Source organism: Sus scrofa, chromosome 8 (assembly GCF_054392235.1).
Source record: "Sus scrofa isolate SSC_HxYL_T2T_F1_AM1 chromosome 8, Sscrofa_HxYL_maternal_Yorkshire_Landrace_v2.0, whole genome shotgun sequence".
Lineage (NCBI taxonomy): Eukaryota > Metazoa > Chordata > Mammalia > Artiodactyla > Suidae > Sus > Sus scrofa.
Window position 1 is genome coordinate 72,272,075 of NC_139390.1, and position 17,273 is coordinate 72,289,347.

A 17,273-nucleotide genomic window follows, 5' to 3' on the forward strand; every position below is an offset into this window, starting at 1 on the left:
TGAAAACAAATTGTTCCGATCGTTGAAACCCAGGCCTATGTGAAGCCAGAGCAGATAAAGAGAAAGAAATAGAAGATGCCAGAGACAACAAAGCTTAAATCTGTTGACGAGACAGGAGTGAATGAGTCCAAGAATAATTTTTTTTTTTTTTTAGGATAGCAGCGAGTCTAAGAGCGTGAGAAGCTGAAAACTCAGCAGGTATCAAGTAGAGAAAGATGGAGTGTGTTGTGCTAACACTATTAGCTCACAGGCGATTGGTGAAGAGGGGAGTTCTGTCAGTAAAAGACAGAGGTTGTGATGGCTTATATGTGTTTTGTCTTAGGCAGAGGAGCCAGAATAATGGGAGTAGAATTATAACCTTCGAAGAAAAGGAAAAAGCTCTCAGCATAACTATTGCACAGGTAGAAGCCTTTGAGGCTCTATTTTAAGAAAATTAAAAAAAAAAAAAAAAAAGCGCGCCTGTGCCCAGGTACCCCTCTCCCTGCCCCCAAGAGGCGCACCCCAGGCTTGCTTAATTCCTGGGTTCTGGCAGATTACACTTCCTCCTCTGCTCAGGTTACACTCCTATGGGCACTATTTCAGCTTTAACAAGCCGGTATTTCTGCTCTATTGTTTCTGACCACTTTTAACTCCCCTAAGTCAGCCACCAGCCATCCTGGGCACTCTGCCTGCCTGCATTGTTTAAGTTTCTTTTCAAGGTGCAATTATTATTTTGTTGTTGTTGTTGTTAATTCTCTGGTTACAAAGTTGCATAACTTTTGAGGGGTCTGTTAGTATGCATTTAACCCTAATTTCCCCATAAATCCTGTTATTTCACTGAGAAACAGAACAGGAAGTTTATTCAAGAGGATACATGTATAGGAGTTCTCTGATGGCCTAGCAGGTTGAGACTTCTGTGTTCTCACCGCTGTGGCTCTGGTTGCTGCTATGGCATAGGTTCAATCCCTGGCCCAGGAATTCCCACATACTGACCGTGTGGCAAAAAAAGAAACAAACAAATGAACCAAAAAAACAAACAAACAAACAAAAAACCAAAACCTGAAATAAACGTTGCAACTCTCATTAAAAAGAAAAAAAAGAATGTACATATCATAACAGAAACTCTTAAAACTAGAAGCCAAACCAGAAAGTATAAAACTATATGAAGTAATGAAGTAATGAAGATATAAAGTAATCTTCATAATGAAGTGTCTTTAGAGTGAAGTATCTCATAACATGGAGTAATGACACTGTTGTTAGTGTCCCAGAAAGAGATGGAAAATAAAGTGTGATGGAAAAGGTTTCAAAGAAATGATGGCTGAAAATTCCCCAAATTTGTTAAAAGACATAAACTTGCAGATTAAAAAACTGAGCAAACCCTAAACAGGATAACCCAGAGAAATTTATGCCAAGATACATAATCAAACTTCTGAAAACTAAAGACAAGGACAAACTCTTGAACATAGCAAGAAAGAAATGACACCTCATCTGTAAGGTGACGACAACTCTAATGACAGCAAATTCCTCATCAGAAATCACAGAGGCCATGATTTAAGTGCTGAAAAAAAAAAAAGAATTGTCAATCTTAAATTCTGTGCCTGGCAAAATTATGCTTTAGAAATGAATAGAAAATAAAGAATTTTGCAAACAAAATCTAAGGGACTTTGTCACTAGCAGATCTGCACAAAAGAATGACTAAAGGAAGTTTCTGAAACAGAAAAGAAATGATAAAAAAGAATCTTAGAAAACCAGAAGGCAAGTTCTCTTGTGGCACAGTGGGTTAAAGCTCTGGTGTTGCCACTGCAGCAGCTGGGGTCGCTGCTGTGACTCAGGTTCGATCCTTACACTTCCGTGGGAGCGGCCCGAGAAGAAAAGAAAAGAAAACCAGAAGGGAAGGAAGAACAAAACCATGAGTAAATCGGTGTCCCTTCTCCCCCTGGGTTTTTTAAGTTACATTTAGCACTTGAAGCAAAAACATTGTCTGATGTGATTCTCAATATACAGAGGGAAAATCGTTAACATTTGTATTTAGTAACATGAGGAAGGGTTAAGACACTTAAGGAAGGTAAGTTTTCTATTCTCAACTCCACTCAAGCTAGTAAAATCTCAACACCAGTAGACTTTGATAGGTTATGCATATTTTACTTAGAGGAACCACACATTTTTTCTACAAAGAGCGAGTCTGGTCGAAAACACTAATGGATAAATCAAAATGGAATTCTTTATTTAAAAGGCTATTCTACGACTCTGTTTATATAACATTCTCAAAATTACAATGTTATAGAGATGGCAAATATATTAGTGATTGCCAGGCGTTGGTGATGGTAAAGTGATGAGGGAGGGAGATGGATGTTTTTATAAAGGGAGATCTCTGTGGTGATGGAAGAGTTCTTGACAGCGGTCATGATTACACAAATCTACACATGGGCTGAAAAGCTAGAAGCACCCCCGTCCCAAGGTCAGTTTCCTAGCTTGTATATTGTACTATAGTTATGTAAGATATAACTACTGGGGAAAACTGGGTGAAAGGTATATGAGACGCCTATGTGTTATCTTTGCAACTTTCTTTGAAGCTGTAATTATTTAATAATAAAAGGTGAACAAAAATTGATACAGCAAACCACTTACCTGGCATGCATCTCTATTTCCTTGCAAGGAGCCGGCACATAACATCCTAGGAGTTATGGCATTATTGTAAGCTTGGGGTTCATTACAGGTTTTAGAGTCTATGAGGTCCACTTGCACTTGCTGAAGGTGATTTTGACTGTTACCTAGAGGGGAAAAATAGATGTCATATTTACAGATATGCATACATTCTATAAACCCAAAGAAAGTATTTTATAGTTAATTTGGATAAGGTAGTGACATAAAACCTTAGGAAATGTATTTTTTTCAGATACAGTAATATTTTGGGGAAAAGAAATCCAGTCTAACCAATTTAAATGAAGCTAGGTGATTGGGAGAGAGCCTTAGGTGGTTTAAGCAATTTCTATGTCACTGTTAAGCCTAGAAGATAATTTCACAGAGGAGAAGGGTAGATTTGTGATTTTCTGATCTTCACAGCTGGGTGTATATATTAGTGATCTCCAGTCTCTCATGTGGTTAATACCCTCTAAACGTTTCTGACATATTCTTTCAGACACCTTACCAAGCACCATGACTGTAGTGGAAGTGATGCACTTGGCAGTAAGCTAAGGCATGAAAGAATTTATGTGTCTTCTCAGCAACTTGATTCACAAGCAGGGCCCGACTTGGCCCAGGTCCATATGAGCAACACATCAACATATTTTGGCATGATGGCATTCCATTCTTTAAGTGCTTTAGAATACCAGATTAGATTACTGTGACTTGACTTTCTCCTCAGATGCTCACCGTCATTTTGCAGTGCTCCGAATCCTGTCACAAACATCTCATCGCCAGGGTGGAACTCATGAGATGCCTCAGGGAGACAAATTCTGTGTACCACATTCGTGTAGGGAACAGGGGTAGAAAGTTCTGCGACTGAAATGTCATAGTCATGTGATGGGTATTTGTATTTTTCATGGACAATTATCCTCTGGAGGCCTCGTTTCATTTTTGGAGGGTTTATTGTTACTCCAAAGGAAGCAGTCCATCTGGCTGGGTCCTTATATCTGAGAAGAAAGTATGAGAAACAAATTTAATTTTACCATGTTACCAATATAACAATTTATATAGAATAATTTAGTGTACAAGCATCAATGTGAGTTTGATTTTTAAGATTATAGTTTCAGAGTTCCCGTTGTGGCTCAATGTGTTAAGGACCCAATGTTGTCTCTGTGAGGATTCAGCTTCGATCCCTGGACTCACTCAGTAGGTTAAGGATCCGACGTTGCCATGAGCCGTAGTGTATGTCGCAGATGCAGCCTGGATCTGTGCTGTTGCTGTGGCTCTGGCATAGGCCAGCAGCTGCACTTCCAATTTGACCCAAGGCCTGGGAACTTCCATATGCTGCAGGTGCAGACATAAAAAGAAAAAAAAAAAAAAGATTATAGTTTCTATGCATAGAAACAAACTCTTTTCAGTCTAAGGCTCAAGGGTCGGATCAGATGGAAAAGCCACCACGGCATGTTTCTTAGGAGATGCGTGCCCACTCTGTGTGCTGAGTCACCCACTCCAGGTCCTAGGGCCTTCTGACATTTGGGAGCATCTGTGATTCCAACGGATATATAGAAAGCATATCCTGTACACAATGAGAAAACTAAACGTATTCTTTGTTCATCATGTTGCCTATCCACAAATTTCTCTGAAAATCAAAAATACTACACTATAATTTAACAAAGCATTATTTATCCTGTATATGGTAGGCATTTTGTACTGGGTTGGAAGATTGAATTGAAGTTCCTTGAAATATAACCAGTTAATCTATTCAGTTGTATAATTTGTTACTACCAAATTTCTTCATATTTAATTTTTCTTACTGCATGGAATTTACCCATTAGGATTAAACATACAATCCAGTTAGCCTCCATCTCTGATAGACATGCAGCAGACACCTCTTTAACATTCAGCTAGGTCCAAAGATGACTCTATAATTCCTGCTTCTTTTGACAAGTTATTGTGTAGTTATCAACAGATAATTTATCTACGTGTACTTTAATACCATATCCATTTCCAGACTCTAAAACCCCTTACTAAGCTTTATGAGTTTCTCACTCTCTTTGTGATATCTACATTATCTTTAATTTGTATTAAACTCATCTCTTATGAGATGTTTCCTTCCCTCCAAGCCCCAATGCACTTTGCTTACCACTTGTCATTCTTAAAGCTCAGGACTTACATTCTAAAGCAGTGGGCAGCACTCACAAGCCATGTGTCATTAATTAAAGTTGCTCCACAGCGATGACTCCCATCCCATTGCAGGCTGGCTTGCCATGGCCATTCACCCTCTTGTACCTCTGTCCCACCAACTATCCTGAGACTCTGACTTGTAGTTTTATTCCTTCGTGTCCCACAGCCTGCAAAAGAGAGATGATGCATCATTTAGCAGTTATTCTTAAGTATCGAATTGTGTTACTGTGCCTCAAATTTCTTATGCTTTGTGCTTCAACAGTATCAAACATTTTCTCTTGTTCTTACCTTTCCTTAAATTGTAGTGTTTCATTTATTTAACTCCCATTCATTCTGTAAGATTTAAATCAGTCACACCTCCCCTAGGATGCCTTCCCTAATAATTTCTTTGCCTCCAGACTGGATTAGTTATGACTTTCTTTATGCTTACATCGTCATCATTATCATCATCATCATATAATAACAATAATAACTTTATATGTGTATGATATACATATGTATATATGTCTCTATAATAGGTTAATATATATTAGCACATATATTATTATATGTATGTGTATATATTACTCCATTATATATAGATATATACACACACATACATATGTATTAGTATTAGAATATAATTTGTAACAGAGTTTCTCAACCTTGGCACTATTAACATTTTGAGATGGATAATTTTTTGTTGTGGGGGGGCTGTCCTGTGCATCATAGGATATTTTTTATATATTTTTTTATTTTTATTTTTTAAATTTTTTGTCTTTTGCCTTTTTTAGGGCCACTCCCACAGCATAAGGAGTTCCCAGGCTAGGGGTCTAATCAGAGCTGTAGCCACCGGCCTACACCAGGGCCACAGCAACGCGGGATCCGAGCCATGTCTGTGACCTACACCACAGCTCATGGCAACGCCAGATCATAAACCCACTGAGTAAGGCCAGGGATTGACTGCAACCTCATGGTTCCTAATCGGATTCGTTAACCACTGCGCCATGACAGGAACTCCAACATCATAGGATATTTAAAAGGATTCCTGGACTATACATACTCGATACCAATTGCATCCCACCCCTACCCCAACAATCATGATAACCAAAATGCCACAATGGGACATAATCACTTGGGGATCAAAATTGCCCTTGTTTGAGAACTATTACTTTATACTTATGTGTACATGCATTAGTCTCATTTAAGTATAAATTTCTTTAGGCACATAGTAAATCTTACCAATTTTATATCTCTGTTGACTAACATAGCACTAGCACATAACAAGTGCCCAATAAATATTGGTGGCAAAAAATATGCCATTTAGGTAATGGGATTCTCCTCTGGTTTTATGTTTGAGTTAAAGTTGTGAATTAAATAACATTCTGAACTGGTGAGTAGCACATTTCCTTCCATCTTTTTTTTTCTTAAAGTTTTATTGAAATGTAATTGACATACAGCACTGTATAAATTTAAGGTGTACAACATAATGATTTGATTTACATACATCGTGAAGTGATACTGCAATTAGTTAACATCCATCATCTTATCTAGATGCAAGATTAAAGAAGTAGAATTTTTTTCTTGTGATGAGAACTCTTAGGATTTACTGTCTTAACAATTTTCTCATGTACCATACATCCAGCTGCATTAATCGCATTTATGTTGTTCGTTATATTCCGAGTATGCTTATTTAATTTCTAACTGGAAGTTTGTACCTTTTCACTGTATTCTTCCAGTTCCTCCTCTTCTCAGCCCCCACTTCCTTCCATCTTTTAAGATAAATGTATTGTGTACTAATTCTGTTAGCTGTTAAATGTATTCTCTAAATCATGGTGGAATACCCTGCTCTATGGGAAGGGAAACACTAGGCCTTGAGTCAAAACTTTCAAAATGTGGGTGAAGATATTATCTGGGGTTTCAGTAATTTCTTCAATCTGTCCCCCAACCCCCTAATTGTCTGAATTGTTTATAATATGGGATTAATGACATCAAGATTTTATCTAGTGTAGAGTAACATTAAATTTCTACCTCTCGCTGAAAAGTACCAACATATAGATGACTTATATAATCTTTAGAAAATTTTCATGAGAGTATATTATATATATCTGCAATCAGGAAGTATTTTTGTTTTGACTTTTCTTAAACAACTGCACAACTCACTTCCACTACACATCTACCACAGGCCCCCATCTCTACTCCAAAGCCTGCCCAATTTTTATCCTTCTGCAATAAAATGTGCCTCAGAGATAAAACACTATGAGTCGTACACAAATGAGACTTTATTCTGACCCTAGAATACCCACAAAGTAAGCTTAAATAATCTAGAGTTAACTTTTTACATTCAGGTAGTGCAATTTTAATAAATGTATTAAACTTACAGTTGTTGAGAAAGTTGTCTGTCTCTGTTTTGTTGATTTCTGAAACACACAGAAATGGTGAATAGACTAGGGTCTGAACCTAAGAATTTTGTAATGCCTCTTAGTACTAAAGGTTGCTTAATTCCACTATAACATAGTATCTCTAGTTTATAAAAAAAAAGTAACGCAGTTTATCATAGACATAATATGTTCATTGCCTTGGAGAAAGGAGAGATTTGAACAGTGTTTCTTAAATTTTAGTGTGGCTAAAAGTCACCTAGAGAGCATCTTTATACTGTAACTTTCTGTTCCTTTCTCAGTAATTTTGACTTAGTAGCTTTGTACTGAAACCCAGGAATCTGAGTTTTATAGCTGGAAATAAGACACAAGTAGGCCACAGCCTTTTAGGGAGAAATGCTATTCTAACTCAGGGTATTGATTCCCCAAATGCAATGATATTTTGAATGATCATTATTTCAGATTTTTTTTTTAACTCAACTCATAGGCATTGTTCTATTTGTATAACGTATCCAAGTGGCAGGTCCAAGAGTCAGTACTTACTCCCATTTAAAAACATGTTAGCCTTTTCTAAATCTTCTTTCTGCTGAAGTTTTAGTGAGAAAATCTGCCCTCAAATTGCCCTGGTTGGTGGCTTCTTAGCTTGTTGACTTCTCAACAGTCAGGCCCTAATCCTATCCAAACACAGAACCAACCAACAGATACATAAAACTCTAAATACTCAGATTTCCTGATTTAGTAGATTTCCAGTAACCAAACTTACTTTCTTTGAACATGGTAAGATAGGAATTATAAATGCAAAAAAAATGTTAATTTTTCTTTTAGTTTTTAATAGTACTGATTTACAAAAAAAAAAGAAGTCTGTATTCTAGGAAGGCTTCTTTCTGACTTTATTTTGGCTATATTTGGGGAAAATGACAAAAATAAGGAAGAAGTGAACATATATTCTCAGTAAATACTTAAAAATATCACCACTAATCTCCCTGTTTCAATAACCTGTTTTTATCTCATGCTTTATCTAGAGAAAAGTCTGGCTTTGCATTTTGATATTGTTAAAAGAGAAATGAGACCAAAAATGGAGTCACTTCTTCTAAGTCCCACCAAGGCCTAGCCTAATTGAATTTTCAGCCTATCTTAGGAATGTGAGCTTTATCAATCTGGTCAGCACTAGTGAAATAATCTGCCTGATAGACCCCACCTACCCCCAAATGAAGGTGCCCTTGCCTGACACAATCTACTCTACCGAGAAAGCTTCCTTGACCCGCCTCCTTCTGGCTATAAAAGTCTTCTATTTTGTACAGATCCTCAGAGCTTCTGTCTATTTGCTATGGTGGAATGCTGCTCTATTTGTGAAACATTAAATAAAGCCAGTTAGATCTTTACATTCACTTAGTTGAATTTTGTTTTTATACAGTACTACTGACAGGGCTGACTTCATGGATGTGTGGCTTGTGTATCTGCACTGCGTCCAGCCCTCGGTGTGACCTTGCACTTGGTTTAATGCTCAGTCTTAAAATCTGTAATAATTGTGTCTTATAACTTGTGCTCGGAAGTGAAGTCTGATAGAATGATAAAGTATGTCATGAGTAGAGGAGATATACATAATAGGTGTGGCCATGGGTTCTTGCTACCCCATTAATATACATCATTCATGATATCCTATGAACTAAGAATTCCAGTGGACTCACAATGTTCAGCAGACTCAAAGTGAGCGCAAGATAAGTGTGCGGTGCCTGCCATCTACCTTTACATAAGCAGAGGACACTGACAGTCTCACAAGGCCACGGTTTTCTGGTTTTTTTATTTTTTTGCTTTTTAGGGCCACACCCCCAGCATACAGAGGTTCCCAGGCTAGGAGTCTAATCAGAGCTACAGCTGCCAGCCTACACCACAGCCACGGCAATGCCAGATCTGAGCCGAGTCTGTGACCTACACCATAGTTGATGGCAACTCCAGATCCTTAACCAAGTGAGCGAGGCCAGGGATCAATGCTGCAACCTCATGGTTCCTAGTAGGATTCATTTCCACTGTTCCATGACAGGAACTCCCATGTTTTCTCTTTTAACAAGAACTTGCTCAGAATGCAAAAGGAGGCAGTGGTGTTTTAAGACATACAAAGGACCAAGGGTCCCTATCACATCCTTTCTTGCTCTCATTACTGCTTTATGTTAGCCAACAGCTTCAGCTGAAAATAATGACAGAGAAGGATCTTTTGGTCCTTTCTCAATAAGCTGAATGTAGAGAGCATTGGTAAAATATCTCTGTATCAAAAAGGGAAATAAAACAGTTGAGCTAGATGTGTATAATGTTTCTGTTGATTTGGTAACCAGAATACATGCATGATGAGCTATGAAATACATTTGTACAATTTTCATGATTCTAATAAAGCTTCGATGCCTTTATATTTTCATTTGAAGTTGACACTTCGCAATAGAAAGGTGAACAGCAAAACTCATGCTTGTAATTTAAAATTTTACATTTTTCACTTAAACAATCATTAATTAACAAATAAAAGTACCATGACAGGTCAAGAGAGACCATGAAGGAGAGGAAAGTCTTATATTTTAGTCTTTAACAGAGCTTTTGTATTGCTTTACAAAGACTCCAACATTCACTTTGCACTAGGCCTAACAAATGATGTAGCGGGCCCTGACTAGTGAGTCTCCTTTTCTAAGCAAGTAGAGGGGTGAACCATCAAGCAAGGCCTCTAGTTACCTCTGTCAGCTTTTATCTTAGACTTGTTTCCACTCTTTCTACCTGCTCCCTTTACTGTGCTTTCTAATGCTGTCACTCCAATATTGCATTTCTAGCCACCTGTGCCTAGTGAGTTCTTGAAATCGCTAGTCTAAATTGGAGAAGTTTCCATTGTGGCTCCGTGGTTAACGAATCCGACTAGGAACCATGAGGTTGTAGGTTCGATCCCTGGCCTTGCTCAGTAGGTGTTTCTGTGAGCTGTGGTGTAGGTCAACAGATGTGGCTCGAATCCTGTGTTGCTGTGGCTCTGGTGTAGGCCGGTAGCTACAGCTCCGATTAGACCCCTATTCTGGGAACCACCATACGCCACAGGAGTGGCCTTAGAAAAGGCAAAAAGACAAAATAAATAAATAAATAAATAAATAAATAAATAAATAAATTGCAATGTGCTGTAAGTATAAAATATACAATTTCAAAGCCTTAGTACCAAAAAAACCCTCATGAATAATATTTACATGGACTACTTGCCAATATAAATTACCTCGTAAATGCAATATAAATTATATTATTATTTCAACAAGTAGTCAGTTACGTGGACTACTTGTTGCAGTAGTACTACTTTGGATATATTGTGTTAAATATATAAACTATTTAAATACATTTCACATGTTTACTTACTTTTTAATATGTATAATAGAAAGTTTAAGATCATACATGTAGCTTGCAGATTATTTCTGTGGCTTGCATAGTACTTCTGTAGCTTAGCATTGTTCTATAGCACATGACTTCAGTCTTAACTAGACTTTTATTTCCACTGAGGATCTCCTTTGTTTCTTACTGTGTAGTAATGAGGACCTATCACCACTTATTTTCCCCCTTGCCTTGATGAACAAAAACAAAACCACTCACACTTTTAAAAGTAGTTGTAAAATATACCCAAAGTTAGTTATGCCAAAAAATAAATTATAAACTTTTCACTGGTTAATGGGCTAAGGGAAGCAGCTCACAAGGTATATTAATGACATTTGAAAGCAAATATGTGGATAGCATAAACCTTTGCACACATCATACTCTCAGAACCAAAAATGTAATCAACAACAACAAAAGAGGAAGAAATATACAAGTAAGCTTTCTTCACTGGATTCTATAGCTAAAGTGTAAAGCCCGGTTTAAGAAAAAGCACTCAGGCTCAGGAGTTAAGGACAGACTTGCATGGGTGGAATAACTTCAGGGTAGTATTAAAGTTTTTAAACTTCAAATTTATCCCAAAGAAATGTTTTGTTGGTGGGAAGACCCCATAATAAAAGACATCCAAGAAAAATGTTTGCAAACCAGTGCCTAAGACCAACCTTAACATGGAGCTATTCTACTAAGAGAACTGAGCTAAGTAAGAGAAAATAAATTTACCTTTAATTTCAACTGACTCAGGATGTAATTTAGGGGGTCCTACAGCATCTTGAAGCTTTTCATGTAGAACACGTTGAATAATTTTATTTATGGTCTCAGGATCCTCAGTAGAGCGAAATCTAAAAATCAGCAGCATATGAGCCAACACTCCATGGTCCTCTTGACTATGGACCAAAAAGAAAAAACCATATATATATATACGGTTTTAAAAGACATGTTTCATAATAAGGTTTATGTTAATATCACAATTTTTTCTTTATCATTCATTTGAAACACAAATAAAACACATCCATAAATGCAATTTTTAAACTTCTAATTTGTTTTCTTCTATATTCCTATTGTTTATAATGTATAGAACTCCCAACTCAGCCCTGCTGATAGTTAGCTGGTATGCTATGGTCTCCATTACCACCAAAGGATCTAGTTAAGTACACGGTTTATTAATACAAGCAGACACTTCTCTTAGGAGTTCCCATTGTGGATCAGTGTAACGAAACCTGCTAGTATTGATGAGGATGCGGGTTTGATCCCAGGCCTCACTCAGTGGGTTAGGGATCCGTGAGCTGTGGTGTAGGTCACAGATGTGGCTCAGATCCTGAGTTTCTGTGGCTGTGGTGTAGGCCGGTAGCTACAGCTGTGATTAGATCCCTAGCCTGGGACCTTCCATATGCTGTGGTGCCTAAAAAGACAAAAATAAATAAATAAATAAAAATAAAAAGACACTTCTCTTGTCAACCATTCAAAATTATCAAGTATAATGTGTGGTGAATATGAAATCAACTCTGGCTTTTGCTTTCAGGCTTAATTCCCAGTGGTTTAAATCCAATGATTTCTCCAAAGCAATGCTCAGACTCTCCCAAACAACTCCTAATCCTGAGGATATTAGAAAGCTTGACCAATTGTCTTGACTTCACACAATTGTATTCCCAAGATAGAGCATGAATTAGCCTTAGTGTTATTAGAATGAATTATTATTTTGGAGTCATCCTTGACTATTCTTCCTCATTCTCTGTCAGCTACCCTCTTCTTTTACCTACAATCAGCTCCCTTTTAGTCTAGGTGCAGTCAGCTGCTTCTGGGGTGGGTGAGTCCAAAGTGCGCTGGCCACTTAGGAGCCATCTCCCAGATGGCTACAATTTTGTAGGTCTCAGGACTCAAACCCCATTGGTTCTTTTCTGAGGAGATGTTCATTTGTGCTGGATATTAGATTCCAGTTATAAGTGATATCATATGGTATTTGTCTTTGTCTTTCTGGCTCATTTCACTCAGTATGAGATTCTCTAGTTCCATCCATGTTGCTGCAAATGGCATGATGTCATCCTTTTTTATGGCTGAGTAGTGTTCCATATAGGTCCATTCCTCTTCCGAATCCAATCCTCTGTCGATGGACATTTGGATTGTTTCCATGTCCTGGCTATTGTGAATAGTGCTGCAATGAACATGCAGGTGCATGTGTCTCTTTTAAGGAGAGCTTTGTCTGGATAGATGCCCAAGAGTGGGATTGCAGGGTCATATGGAAGTTCTATGTAGAGATTTCTAAGGTATCTCCAAACTGTTCTCCATAGTGGCTGTACCAGTTTACATTCCCACCAGCAGTGCAGGAGGGTTCCCTTTTCTCCACAGCCCCTCCAGCACTTGCCATTTGTGGATTTATTAATGATGGCCATTCTGACTGGTGTGAGGTGGTATCTCATGGTAGTTTTGATTTGCATTTCTCTTATAATCAGCGATGTGGAGCATTTTTTCATGTGTTTGTTGGCCATCTGTATATCTTCCTTGGAGAAATGTCTATTCAGGTCTTTTGCCCATTTTTCCATTGATTGGTTTTTTTGCTGTTGGGTTGTATAAGTTGCTTATATATTCTAGAGATTAAGCCCTTGTCAGTTGCATCATTTGAAACTATTTTCTCCCATTCTGTAAGTTGTCTTTTTGTTTTCTTTTGGGTTTCCTTTGCTGTGCAAAAGCTTTTCAGTTTGATGAGGTCCCATGGGTTTATTTTTGTTCTAATTTCTATTGCTTTGGGAGACTGACCTGAGAAAATATTCATGATGTTGATGTCTGAGAGTGTTTTGCCTATGTTTTCTTCTAGGAGTTTGATGGTGTCCTGTCGTATATTTAAGTCTTTCAGCCATTTGGAGTTTATTTTTGTGCATGGTGTGAGGGTGTGTTCTAGTTTCATTGCTTTGCATACAGCTGTCCAGGTTTCCCAGCAATGCTTGCTGAATAGACTTTCTTTTTCCCATTTTATGTTCTTGCCTCCCTTGTCAAAGATTAATTGACCAGAGGTGTCAGGGATTATTTCCGGATTCTCTATTCTGTTCCATTGGTCTGTCTGTCTGTTTTGATATCAGTACCACACTGTTTTGATGACTGTGGCTTTGTAGTATTTCTTGAAGTCTGGGAGAGTTATGCCTCCTGCTTGGTTTTTGTTTCTCAGGATTGCTTTGGCGATTCTGGGTCTTTTGTGGTTCCATATAAATGTTTGGATAGTTTGTTCTAGTTCTGTGAAAAATGTCATGGGTAATTTGATAGGGATTGCATTGAATCTGTAGATTGCTTTGGGTAGTATGGCCATTTTCACAATACTGATTTTCCCAATCCAGGAGCATGGAATATCTTTCCATTTCTTTACATCTTCTTTGATTTCTTTGATTAAAGTTTTATAGTTCTCAGCATATAGGTCCTTTACCTCTTTGGTCAGGTGTATTCCGAGGTATTTGATTTTGTGAGGTACAATTTTAAAAGGTATCATATTTTTGTATTCCTTTTCTAATGTCAAACCCCATTGGTTCTCAAAGTTAGACATTTTGGGGGCTCATCTCTCAGGTACAGTTTGGTGCTTGATATGGGGTTCAAATCCTCCGCTTATCAGAAAGAATCTTCTGGTTTTCACTTTTTTTCTGGTGTGCTGTGGGTGGGGTTTATGGCAAGATTGTGTTCTCGACTCTCAAATCCTCTTCAGTATGGTTTTCTTCTCATTTGCTCAATGTGCAGTAGTCACTCGGCCAGCTTTTTTTTTTTTTTTTTTTTTTTTTTTTTGTCTTTTTAGGGCTGTACCTGTGGCATATGGAAGTTCCTATCTTCAAACACGTTCTTGTGTATCCTCCAAGGAGATATGTCCATATATGTTTGTTGTAACCTTGTTTTTAAATCAGAAAAATATATAACAGTCCAAATGCCATCAAAAGGGCATTGGCTAAGTCAACCTTACATATGCTTAGAGTGAAGTTAAAGAATGAAATACATCTCTATGCGGTCATTGGAAAAGTTTTAAAAATAAATTGTTAACAAAATGTGTTATTTCTGGGTGGGAACTATTGTAGAGGGGACTTCTGCTTTCTCTTTTGGGTAGAACTGTGTTATTTGAATTTCATATAATTTTTTTTTTTTTTTGTATTTTTAGGGCTGCACCTGTGGTATACGGAGGTTCCCAGGCTAGGGATCAAATCAGAGCTGTGGCTGCTGGCCTACGCCACAACCACAGCAAGGCCAGATCTGAGCCACATCTGTGACCTACACCACAGCTCACGGCAATGCTGAATCCTTGACCCACAGAGTGAGGCCAGGGGTTGAACCTGTGTCCTCATGGATGCTAGTCAGATTTGTTTCTGCTGAACCACGATGGGAACTCCTGAATTTCATATAATTTTATATTGCTTTTGTAATCTGAAAAAAACAAATAGGGCTTTAAAGAGATTACTGTTATGTATCCCATCCCCTTTCACTGCCTCAGCCATTCTGTATATCCACTACTTATTCTTTTTTTTTTTTTTTTTTTTTTTTTTTTTGTCTTTCTGCCATTTCTTGGGCCGCTCCCGCGGCATATGGAGGTTCCCAGGCTAGGGGTCGAATTGGAGCTGTAGCCGCCAGCCTACACCACGGCCACACAACATGTGATCCGAGCCGCGTCTGCAACCCACACCACAGCTCACGGCAACGCCGGATCCTTAACCCACTGAGCAAGGCCAGAGGTTCAAACCCCCAACCTCATGGTTCCTAGTCAGATTCGTTAACCTTTGAGGCACTACGGGAACTCCCCATTACTTATTCTTTCCTCCTTCTCTTAAACTATTCCTTTACTGGCTGGCTAATGGAGACAAAACCAAACAAAACTCTGCCTCCATCCTAGCTGTACAATTATCTCAAACCTTCACATCACAGAAAACCTTCTTAAATGGGTAAATTGCATTCGGCTTCACATTTGCTTCATTGCAGTCTGCTTCCTCCCCTTTCATTCACCAGCCATTTCTCTGCTTGAACACTGATGACTTCCTTATCGACATTTCCAGTGGATTCTTTCTAGTCATGTCACTTGGTCTCTCAAGGAATCTTGTCAATGCTGACTACTCCCTCCTCGAAACTTTCTGTCTTTAGCTTCAGTGGTGCCTCTCTTGATTCTTCTTTTTTTTTTTCTCTGCTGTTTCTCCGCCTATTTCCTAGGTTGCTATTTTTCTTCTCTTTCCTTAAATACTTTCTTCATTATTTTTCTTTTCATGCTATATCCTTTTTCTGAAAAATTCTGTTTATACCCAAACTTTCCAATGCTTTGAGTTTATGATGCACAAACTTAGGTCTGCAGCCTGGCGTTCCCATTTCCTCCCCTATATCAGACTCATATTTCAGGCTCATATGGTCCCCTAGTATCTCAACTCAAGGTCTCTAAGACTGACTTTTTCTTTCCAGTAAACTTGCACTTCTTCATATTATAGTAACAGAAGAAAGAATAATGTGGAGCAAGATTTCTGGGATGAAGAGGCAAACAAATTAGAAAGTGATCTGGAAGATGGAAATGGTAGAACTTGGTTATTCACAAAGTGAAAGGAAGGGGCATGTGGTGACTTCCAGGTTTCTCATCAGTGTGATGGGGTTTTCCCTGAGTTCAAGAATTTTCTGTGGAACCTCCACATGGAGGTATCTGTGGGTGGGCATATAGTTCTAGAAATCAGGACAATAGTTTAGACTGGACACAGAAACTTGGATTTCAATAGTGAGTGAATCCATGTGAGTGGATGAAGTCTTCTTGAGAAACTGAAAATTTAAGAACTGAAGAAGCAGATACAGATCCAAGAAAAAGTAATATTCCCAGCACCGCAGAGTGGAGAATTTTCAGGAGAGAGTTAGCAAAATAACATCCCTGTGATGTCAACTAAGTAACAGAGGAGTAACTTGGAGTTTTTGTCACTGAAATAAAATTGGAAATAGCTATTATTTTGTTTTTGAAAAATACAACTAATTTATATTACTATATCATTTAAGACTCTCATATAGTATTTTGCTTAAAATATTATGCCCGGATTCTCTTTATTGATGGTCTATAATCAGATCTAAGATTGTACATATTTGTAACAGAAATGAGTAGAATGGAAGTAAGGGAAGAAAACTGGCAAGAAGAACCAAGAGGAGAAAAAACTCATCTATGCACTATTTTAATAGGGCACTGATTTGCTAGGAGGTGTGTCTTAGGTCTCTATTTGTACTAGTTGGAGTTTCCAAAAAAACCTGTAACATAGCTACCAATAACATTTCTGTCCCTTGGAATCATCTTGCAAATGCTTTCTTTTGGATTTAAAGAATGAATGAGGCACATTGTAACCCATGACTTAGAACAGGTACAAAATTAATGTCTGATGAATTGAATTATATTATATCATTAATACTTCAAATAGTATTTTTATTACCAGGTTAACAGCTTTTGCTTTAAATTATACTCAGAAATCAGAATGTTAGATCTACATACCTGAACCTGATGATGTGAGACTTGACAAATTCTGCCCTCAATGAAGATTTATGAAATGCATTTTTCACCTGTTCCAAAAATATTCAAAATAGGCCAGTAAAAATAATTTTCTGAAATTCTGCAAGTTGATTCAAAACTTTTTTAAAAATTTTAAAGTAAAACATATTGACTGACATCTCACAGTCAATGAGGAATTTGAGGAATCCATTTTTACATTCAACTCAGTGACTTTAACTGAACTCCGCCTTGGGATTATAGGAGCAGGGGAACCAGAGGAGGGGGGTCAGGAG

The 17,273-nt window shown here is 37.8% G+C and overlaps 1 protein-coding gene across 1 annotated transcript in view; it reads right to left on the reverse strand.

Moving 5' to 3' along the window:
• Positions 1–17,273, reverse strand: part of LOC100623351 (transmembrane protease serine 11E) — a 45,159-nt gene that overhangs the window by 3,869 nt on the left and 24,017 nt on the right. The window contains exons 4-9 of the mRNA XM_013978755.3: positions 16,984–17,051; positions 11,247–11,410; positions 7,149–7,187; positions 4,778–4,955; positions 3,352–3,611; positions 2,608–2,750 (exon numbers count right to left, since the gene is read on the reverse strand). Of these exons, the coding sequence (XP_013834209.1) occupies positions 2,608–2,750; positions 3,352–3,611; positions 4,778–4,955; positions 7,149–7,187; positions 11,247–11,410; positions 16,984–17,051 (852 nt within the window). The remainder of the gene's footprint in view (positions 1–2,607; positions 2,751–3,351; positions 3,612–4,777; positions 4,956–7,148; positions 7,188–11,246; positions 11,411–16,983; positions 17,052–17,273) is intronic.